The sequence below is a fragment of the Cynocephalus volans genome, chromosome 9 (genome assembly GCF_027409185.1).
Source record: "Cynocephalus volans isolate mCynVol1 chromosome 9, mCynVol1.pri, whole genome shotgun sequence".
Classification (NCBI taxonomy): domain Eukaryota; kingdom Metazoa; phylum Chordata; class Mammalia; order Dermoptera; family Cynocephalidae; genus Cynocephalus; species Cynocephalus volans.
The window spans coordinates 104,429,322-104,439,876 of record NC_084468.1 but is presented as its reverse complement, the minus strand read 5'-3'; the positions used below and the strand labels follow the sequence as shown (position 1 = coordinate 104,439,876).

The 10,555-nt window shown below is 35.5% G+C and overlaps 1 protein-coding gene across 1 annotated transcript; it reads left to right on the top strand.

The window, feature by feature from the left end:
* Positions 1–5,605: 5,605 nt before the first annotated feature.
* Positions 5,606–8,685, top strand: FABP2 (fatty acid binding protein 2). Its single transcript, XM_063107228.1, has 4 exons — positions 5,606–5,672; positions 6,923–7,095; positions 8,131–8,238; positions 8,635–8,685. Exons 1-4 carry the CDS (start codon positions 5,606–5,608, stop codon positions 8,683–8,685), a joined length of 399 nt encoding a protein of 132 aa, XP_062963298.1.
* The last annotated feature ends 1,870 nt before the right edge of the window (positions 8,686–10,555 follow it).

Sequence of the window (10,555 nt, the reverse complement as noted above, 5' to 3'; positions counted from 1 at the left end):
TGTAGATATCTGCCAATTCCAATTGGTCTAGAGTCTTGTTTAGATCTTGTGTTTCTCTACTGATTCTTTTCCTAGATGATCTTTCTAATATTGACAGTGGGGTGTTCAGGTCCCCTGCTATTATGGTATTAGTGTCTATTTCCTTCTTTAGGTCTAATAGATTTTGTTTTATAAATCTGGCTGCTCCAACATTGGGTGCGTACATATTTATGATTGTTATGTCTTCTTGATGGATCAGTCCTTTTATCATTAAGTAGTGTCCCTCATTGTCTCTTTTTATGGTTTTTAGTTTAAAGTCTATTTTGTCAGAAAAACGAGCTGGAGTAGCTATTATTATATCTGACAAAAAAAAATCCTTTAAATCCACTGAACGTACCTTGCTACCTGTTTCTGGACCTTTGGTGAAACGCTGTTCACGGCGCAATTGCTGCCACAAGACAAACAGGACCACATGTGGCTGCTGGTCAATTTTCTTTTTATCAACCCCTGCTGCAATCAAGTCAAGCTACATCTGCTTATGGCTAGTCTTGCTTGGTCCCTTTGGGATAAAATCCTGAGTATTTCTTGGAGGTTTGGTCTTAGCCACCTTTCAGACCCCTTTGCTTGTCTCCTATCCTCCATTTCACCCAAGCTGGCTATCATGGTCGTTACATCACATACAGGACGACCAATGTATGGGGTCAGTATGGCCATCAGTGACCCAAAGGACATTGACAGGGCAATCCGCAACACTATGTCTCTCATGCTGTCTGTAAAATTTTCATTGTCCGGGCCACAACTGTTCACATTAAACATGGACTGCCACATCCCCAGCTCCCAAATGATTTGGACCAACTCAGCATACATTTGCCATTCATTCACAATCTCGGGCAGTTCTCCAGCATTTGCCCACACAATTCGAGCAGCTGCACTCACCCATTCCATTAAGGAGTGATTACCTGGCCCTTGTGCATATCTACAGCTATTCTGCAGCGACTGCCTCAGGGATGGGTGCATGGTGATGGAGGCCAATTTTTCCATTTCCTCACCAGAGCATACCACACTATCCACCCCTAGGTCCTATAACCACAACAGCCAAGCAGCTAGAGTCTCCTCCTGTTTCTCCAAGTCAACCAATTCAACCTGGGTATACAGGACATAGGTGGTAAATTGGGTCACCTGTGGATTGCCCACTAGTTGCCCACCTGGTCCCATAGGCTGCTCGTGCTTCATTTTCTGATGCACAACAGGTCGTACCTGGGGACACACAGTCTCCCCCAAGTCACCACTGGGTTTGTCGTCTTCCCTGGTGTGAGAAGCAGGAGTGGCCAGTCGCTGCACATCATCCTCCAGGATAACTGTCCGTGCTTCCAACACCTCTGCTTTCTTCTTCAGCTCTCTATCAGTTTGCAGCACAGTGAGAAGCAGCCAGGCTCCGGTCAGCAGAAAAGTGGCCACTGGGCACCACATGCTCAAGGACAGCCACATTTCCTCCCCCTCCCAACGGGCTCTCTGCTGTAGTGCCTGGTCTATGCTGCTTTGCAGTGCAGTGAGCAGCAACCAGATCCCGGTCAATAGGAAAGTGGCCACAAGGCACATGTTCAAAAGTAGCCACATTTCCTCCTTCTCCAAGGGCTTCTTGGCACCTGTACCTGCTCAGAATCCTGCTCTTACTATGCCAATTGTAGTGCTAGTGCTAGGGTTTGGAGCTCACAGACCCTAGCCCTAGCTCTACAACCATTATATGATAGATGTCCTCCTGTGCACCTCTGTACCTCTATAGTCTTTTTGGAAGAAAACCAACCAGCCATCTCAGGTACAAAATCTAAAACATAATTAAACGGGTCTTAATATTCCCAAAATTAAGAAGCTAATCATTAAAACGGAATGCAGTAAACTCGGTTGGCAACCTTTAGAATTCTCCCTCATTTTTTATTCACTACCAGGGATTTGACAGTAACCTTAAGATCTTCCTGTTACTCCTTCCATCTGTCCCTGAAATCATTCTCTTATATGGCCTTAATAGAGGCCTCTATTTTTCTATGAAAGCTAAACAACTTGGAATCAAAAAACAAGATCCATAAATTCCGAGGTGATTAGAAAATGCCTTAAAATGCTACTTACCATTAATGATATATAAAAAAACTACTCTAGAAAGACACTTCCTTCTCCTGTTTTACAACAGCATAATGGGATTTCTGGGATCCCTAGAGAGCTACTCCTTTGTGACGAGCTTTTAACATCCTATTGCCCTTGCTAATGATGTCTCTGGACTTCATGATAATAGTATCCACCTGGTTATCATGAATTAGCTGCTTTCATCTTTTATGAGCTACACTGAGACCTTTAGAAGGTCATTACACCTGAGAAAAGGAAGATTACCTGACTCACTCTCGGTAATTCAATCAGTGACCAAAAGCAATCAGTGACCAAGCTGGGACCTGAAGCAACAGAGCATGAATATTCAGGGAACTGGGGACAGCAAATGTTTAACACTAGAAGTATGCAGTAAGGAATGGAAAAAGATTGAAGTTGTAAGTAGCAGCTTTGTTAAGTCATGTTAAGGAATGTGGTTTGTACCTTCTCTTGGAGGGATGGAATAGGGATCATCAAGGGTTTCTGCTGATTTCCACTTCTTCCAGACCACTCAGTGAATGACATGGACTGCAGAGCCCAGAGAGAGTATAACTCTATGTCCATAGCATCTGCACCCACTTGTACACACACACTTAATCCACTTACTTTTCCAAACTCTACAGTACTCTAAGTCTTCTAGTATTATCAAAGCAGAAAATAAATGGTTAGGTCTGCCTCCCACCTGGTTAGATCAGTTGTATCAGTAGGAAACATATGTAGGGAAACTGGCGCATAGGTTCTATATAACCTTTTCTAGATGGAGTGCAGGTAATTGATAAGAATTGGGGCACTACAGAGTTGGGAAGCCGGAGAAGGAAAAGTGTAATATTAAAAATGTGAACTGGGCATTTAAAAAAATAGAATGCTGCCACTCTACAGAGATAACAGAAATTTCCTAACTGACTTTAAATTAGGTCATTGACACTGATAAATGAAAGACTAAAAGTTTAACGAGCCCATTCTGTTAGCAGGTTTGTGTGAGTCCAAGTGTTATTTGCTTTCAACTGCTTCTATTCCACTCCTTCAGAGAACCTTAAAGCATCCATGAGACAAAGGTCATGTTTGGTCATGTTTGGAAGGCACTGTTAGGTAAACGATGGTAAAAAGCCATTCTAGTTTTTTCCTCCCCATCTTCCTGTTTGAGTCAGGCACATTTATTTCAATTGCTATGAGATTACACTATGAAAAGATGTATTCACAGAAGGTGCAATAGCACTGTGCTATCCTTAACAGGAAATCCAAGGCATACCAGGTCCCAAGTTGATCACTAGTCACAAAATACTTGAATAACTTTTTAGGTGAATTTCTAATAAACACCAGGAAGCCATGGATTTTCTTCACAAAATATCAAAGTGGCTTGAGACTTGGGATGCTTCTAAGACATTGTTGTTGCTGTTGAATTTCCTTTCTCAGGGAATGAGGAGAGAAACTAAGGTTTATTGTGTACCTGATATCTACCAGTTACTCAGGTGGGTGCTTTATACAATTTGTTCATAAAACCCTATATATCAAGTATTATTATTATTATCTTCATTTTATAAGTGAGGATATTGAGGCTCAGGGAGGATGAATAATCTGACCAAGGTCTTGCAGAGTAATGGATGTTGCAGGCAATATTGAAAACCAAGTCATTTTGTTTCTAAAAAAAAACACATGTTCTTGGTTGGGTGGTTAGCTCAGTTGGTTAGAGAGTGGTGTTGTAACACCAAGGTCAAGGGTTCAGATCTCCATACTGGCTAGCTACTAATAATAATAATTATAATAGTAAAGATAATAATAAAACACCTGTTCTTTTCATTACCCACATTTTTATTTCAGTAACCAGATACACCTATTTTTCTAGTCTAGAAAGTTTAGATCTATCATTAAATTTGTGAACTTAGCTTTCTAAATTCATGAATCACCATAAGTGAATTACCTGAGAGACTATTCAGTCCTTTGCTTTAGAGTAACCATAAGCTTTTCTACTTTGCTCCAAGTTGAAAGTATACTAGGTTAATCGTTCCCAAATGATGAAGTTTTCACTATCTTTGGCAAAAGAGAGGAAAACAGACAATGTAGCCAGTTTTTAAAATAACGCTAAAGTTATGAACATAAACAACTTCCCTTTATTATGACCTTTCTCCCCTACTCCTGTGGGTGTGTGGGTGTGTTCTGATGTCTTTTTCTTTTTTAATGAAATAGTAGAGCTAGTAGAAGGCCATTTGCTTCTTAATGTGTATACCTGATAAGAAGTGGGGAACTCCACTGAAAGAGTGGTAACTAATGCACAGAGTCAAAATTTTAAAATGTGATTCTATTCCCCAATGTACTGTTCAAATTTGTTAGATACATCTTCCCCTGACCCTGAGTGAAATCTTGGGCAGCCACTATAGCTTCTCTGCTGACTTTAAGTTAGTAAGATTTTCTCTGATCACATTCAGTCACAATAATAGTCTTTTTAATAATTAACATCTTAAGACTAGTTAATAATCAAAACTCTGGACTTCACAGTGTTTTCCTTCCCCAGCTCGGATTTGCTCCAGGCTGGAAACCTGCAGTTGAGAAGAGAGAGATGTGGTGACCTTTTCTTTCTACCTTTCTAGCCACCCTCTATACCCCCATCTTAAATACATTTTGAGCAATGTCTTCTGACTCTACCAGGTTTGGGGGTGAGAGGAAGTCAGAATAAAACAAAGAAATGGTTTTAATTAATGGTATAGCTAATGTGTGACTTTAGTTCTTTTTGCATATTGGCACGTTTAAAGCTAATTCTTCTCTTATGAGAGTTTTTATGTTATCCAGCCACATTTTTACCTCTGGAAAATTTTCTCAGTGGGCTATTTACCATGCAAGATCAAAACAAGTATCTATTGAGTACGTACTGTGTGTCATGCACTGTAAGAGGTGCAAGGATACTTATCCAAACTCCTGGGAACCCTAAACACAATGCAAAAGGACATGCTAGAAAATAAATTTTCAATCTGAATAATCATATTAACTTTAATTTTTCAACTGTATTTGACCATACAGTCTTACTTTACAAGGTAATTGCAATTGTGAAAAAGGGATACGTCATTAATAGTCTCATTTCCCAGATGTTATCTGATAGATGTTGTTATATAATTACTACAGTATGTAATATGTAATTATGTTAGCTCCAATATAGTGTGCACTTTGAACTTATAACAAAAAAGTTTTTTATAGAAAAACTGTCTTCAGACAGAATGAATTCTAATACCTGAAATAAATATGCATGCAAATTGTAGTTTAAGGCAGGGTAGGTATGCTTATCATGTTTTAATTCAGTTGAATTTCAGAAGAAGATCTAAGGAATTTATGGAAAGAGAAACTAGAGTGGCTTCACATTAGAGTTAAGTTAGGTGATCTCTTGAACTTTAAACTTCCACATCACACTATGATGTTGGTTTTACGATAAGAAATAGAATAAATTCTCTCTTAAGGACAGACATGAACCTCTGATTACCTAGAGGGTGACTCAACTGAGATCATGGCGTTTGATGGTAGTTGGAAGGTAGACCGTAGTGAGAACTATGACAAATTCATGGAAAAAATGGGTAAGAATTTCATTGCTTAGTGGCTCATTCTTTCCTTTATCACAGACATTTTTCTTTCTAACTCTTAAATCTCTGGTGTTAGGGAATGGCTCCTGAAGTAGTGGTAAGGATCCAGAAGGTGGGATGGTTTAGAGTAGGGAAACTACACTCTGACTTCTTACATTAGGAAGAATACACTGTCTCACTAAGTGGAAGGAAAGATTCTTTTGGTACTGTCCTCTAAAACACACAAAAAGATCCAGATATGTTTCCTTCACTCTTTAACCGCTGATTGTACCTGTATCATTGAAAACTGAATGTTTTTGTTTAGAGTAAGAAAGTGACATTGTGTAATGATAACTTCCAGATTTTAAAACATTGAATTCTAGGGGATAGAAAAGCAAAGACTATATAATAAAGTAATGAAAAGGAGTTCTATCAAAATTCACAGCTTGGGATAAATTAGATTTCTCATTTCCTCTGACTTAATTCCTTCTGAGATTATTTGGGAATAATTTCAAGAAGCTATCTACTTTCTTTGGAGGTTTTTTTTTTTTTAATTGAAGCATAATTAATTATACATATTTTGGGGGTACAATGTTGACTACCATCACCTGTATGGAGGTTTTAATTTAACTGATTTATAAAACTATCAATACTCTGGTAGCCCATACACTATACAAGATGGGCAAACAAATTTGTGTAATTCCCCCAAAATAAAAATCTGCATCAATTATATCTACAGTTTAGGGATTCCAAGTTTAAATTTATGGAATCTGTTCATTCTTATAATAATTAATTTTGCTATATAATTTGCTAAGTTTTCTCATTTTTGTGTCAATCAGAAATGCCACAAAAATTCAGTGAGTGAATCTGTATAAAAAAGAAGAAAATGCCACAAAAAGCAAGGAGAATTATGAAGTTCAAATTTTAAAAGCCATTATACAAAGCAAAGGGGCATTTTTAAAAAAAAGAATACTGTATATGCAGAATTAAAGTTCTGTCCTCATAAATCTATAAATATACCTTTTAATTCTTCATTTGACAGAATTTTATTTACGTAACACTGAAACAAAAACTTAATCTTATCTGATTGGGCTTGAACTTTTTCTACAGAAGCAATCTGAATGCTCTGTGCAAAGGCAATGCTATTGAGTTTTCTTCCCCACCCTCAAAATAAAAATAAACAAATAAATAAATAAGAACTTGGAAAAATAAACACTTTCTATGGCATTTTGACTTTATTTTCTCCTATCTCTTTCCTTTTTCAGGTATTAATATGGTGAAAAGGAAGCTTGCAGCTCATGACAATTTGAAACTGATAATTACACAAGAAGGAAATAAATTCACAGTCAAAGAATCAAGCACTTTTCGAAACATTGAAATTGTTTTTGAACTTGGTGTCACCTTTAATTACACGCTAGCAGATGGAACTGAACTCAGCGTAAGAAATTTTTTTATAAGCAGTGCATTCTTGATTTTACTTTCCAATACTAAAACAATCTCTGTTTTATATCATTAGATAGTTTAATTAATGCAGGTCTCCTTCATTTATTGAAGAAGCCAATAAAGTTTGTCCACATTATATATTGCACAATTTGGCAGAGTATTTAAATGCAATGTTTTCCTTTTCACACACATCTGTGAAAAAACTAGATTGAACAATGAGAATTAGAAAAATATCTTTCTAATGACTGAGTATAGATCTATTCATTAAAAAATTTAAAGCTCAGTGTTCTCAAATTTACATATCCGAAAGCAACAAAAGCTTTGAGAGTTACATAATTAAACAAAATAGCCATTTAATAAATGTATTGAAATAATAAAATACATGAATAAATTAATGAATAAGTGAGTAACCAAATGGAAAGGTCTAATGCTACATTGTAGGTCATTGGTAATGTACCTTTTCATATTTAAGATAAAAAAATTTTAGGAAGTTTTCATTTTCAACCAACTTTTTAAAACTTTTTTTAGCCTCAAAATTTTTCTAATTAAATAACATACGGTTGCAATGACAGCTTAACTTTTCAATGTTTTATCAATTATGCCATTCTTTATTACCACAGTCACAAAAATTAAAACAAGCACAGGGTTGTTAGCCTGTCCATGAAACTAACTCGAACCATGACTAAATTTAGGACAATCTTATTAACTAAAAGATTTAGAAAAAAGACTTGCTCATCTGTCTTAAAATTCAACATATGGAAATTATCAAGGGAGATGAGCATAATGGTTATCAACACATACTCTAGAGCCCTATAGCCTAGGTTCAATGCTGGCTATGTGACTTTGGCTGAATTAGTCTATGCATTTTACAATTTCCTCATCTGTAAAGTGGAGATAACAGTAACTACTTCATAGGGTCACTCACCATAAAGATTAAATGAAAAAGTGGGTCTACAGAACTCAGCATAGTGCATGACATGTGTAAGAGCCTAATAAATGCCTTATTGTTGTTGTTGTTTTTATTACTTAGGGTGCCTGGATCCTGGAGGGAAATAAATTTGTTGGAAAATTCAAACGGTTAGACAATGGAAATGAACTGAATACTGTCCGAGAAATTATAGGTGGTGAACTAGTCCAGGTGAGTTGTGAAAAGATTTATAACTAGTTTCCAAAGATAAAAATAGTTATAAACAACATTTTTTTGCCGTTACTGAGTTATATCTTTACTAAATAGACTGTTATTTCTTTTCTCATAAATCTTACTGATTCTAAAAATACAGATATTTTAAGCCTATTTATTGAAGATAGCATATATATATATCTCAAATACATCAATGCCTATTTTGACTAAAAATGTAAACTGCAAACCAAAATGTGTTTTTAATGGATGTATCCTATATCTGTATAAAATATTGCTATCAAGTACAAGGAATAAACAGTATACATTCATTCAAAATTATAATAATATGAATATTTTTCTTAATTTAGACTGAAATGTTAATGGCAAATTCTTTTGTTTGTTAACAACTTTCAGACTTATATGTATGAAGGAGTAGAAGCCAAGAGAATCTTTAAAAAGGATTGAGCATTGTTCTTGAAACACAGCCCAGAATACAAATTAGATGGAAGATCTATTTTGTACCAGAACTATTTTTTTCTTCCCCATCAATAAAAGGTTACTGATTATTCCTTTCATATGTAAACATTGTTATATGTCCATTCTTGCCAAAACAAAAAGAGGTAAAAGCTAATTAGGATTTGCTTTGTTTTACATTCTCTAAGATATACATTTATTGGTATTCTAAAAGAATTTGCAACATTTTTTAAAGCAGAAAAATATTGTTCCCGCATGGCTTTAGAAGCAGCCTCTCCTTTAAAAAATATGTATATATATGTGACATATGCATCAATAGTTTGTATAGTTTTGTTTTTGTCATCATTTTCACATTTGATAAACTAACATGGGCTGCATGGTCGTCTAAAATCTTGTACTGGTTGTGAATAATTTCCTTGTAACATCTATTTTTATAAAAGTAATACATTCTTAACCAAAAAATCTTAGAAATAAGGAAAGCAAGTGCAAAATAAATATTTCCATAAACTCACAATCCAGAAATAATCACCATTCTGATTGTGATAGATAACATCCCAGTCCTCCTCTCTGGGTGTGGATATTTCCCAATACATACCACTTTGAATAATATGATAGAAAACAAATGATGTACTAAGTTAAACAATTGTATTATATTTGTCTACACTGTCAGTGATTCCCAGACCTAGCTGAAAATCAGGATCACCTGAAAAACTTAAAAATTTTCACATATTTAATCTCCACTGTCGATCTATTAGATCAGAATCTCTGAAAATAGGACTAGGAATTTTTTAAAAACTCCTGTGATTCTGATGCACCTGTCCACTACCAAGTCTTTGAAAATGATGGGGCTATCAGATAACAAAAATGTCATTTAACTACTCCTTCCTTTTTTTTTTTTTTTTGCATAAACATGTATAGTACCAATTTGCCAGGGCCCCAGAAAGTTTCCTTATTTTCACATTTTCATATGATGTACAATTTTATGTGTTTCAAGCCATTGTATTTTAGTGGGGTGTATATCAGGGGTAGAGAAACAGGTCAATTTTTTAAGCATTTGCAACTCTATGGACTTTTGTTTTGACAAATCCTTTTTCACACTGATATAGATAAAAATTAACATTTACATAGTTCTTATTACGTGCCATGCACTCTTCTAAGAGTTCTACACGTATGACACATACATTACAATGTGGAAAGAAAAACGTCTGAGTACACAATGGAAATGAATGGACTAGAGAATATGTAATTTGCAAAAACAAAAATTTAAAGGCACTGTTCATTTTATAGGTTTGTAAAAATCTTCACATAGGAAATAGTAATTATTTAGATTTTCACATGCATTTTTTTCATAAAGGTTCTATGCATTTTTACCTCTCTAATCTTACTTATCTACATAAGTAAAATAGGAAAAGGGCAGGTATTAATCTCATTTGAAAGTTGAGAGACAATGGCACAAAAAGTTTATTAGTTTGTCTAATGTCGTACAGAGTCCATGATGAACACCAGAATAAAATGTAGGTCTTGACTTTTAGTCCAGTACATTATGATCTATGCTATTAATCAGCCTGTTATAAACAAAAATATCTTGAGAAAAAAATGTCCCTTAATTCCTTGTTGGCACCCAAGAATAGCACTCCAAATGAATCAGGTCAGACTGTAAAATAATGGCAATTAAGTGGTTAGACACTTATCTATTTCTAGTCTCATCGCAGGCTTATTTTTTTCACAATTTATATCCTTTCTAGTATTAAATTTCACTATTTATTAGGCTGCTGGAGAGCAGCCTAAGTGGCTGCCATTTCAATAACCCCTTTTTGGGAAAACTGACCTTGTCATTATACCACCCTGCTTGGCCAAGAGA

Excerpts from the sequence above, each read along its gene's own strand:
- FABP2 (XM_063107228.1), top strand. The coding sequence starts at position 5,606 with ATGGCGTTTGATGGTAGTTGGAAGGTAGACCGTAGTGAGAACTATGAC. Across the intron at positions 7,096-8,130 it reads CAGATGGAACTGAACTCAGC|GGTGCCTGGATCCTGGAGGG; the intron begins GTAAGAAATTTT and ends TTTATTACTTAG. Across the intron at positions 8,239-8,634 it reads TAGGTGGTGAACTAGTCCAG|ACTTATATGTATGAAGGAGT; the intron begins GTGAGTTGTGAA and ends AACAACTTTCAG.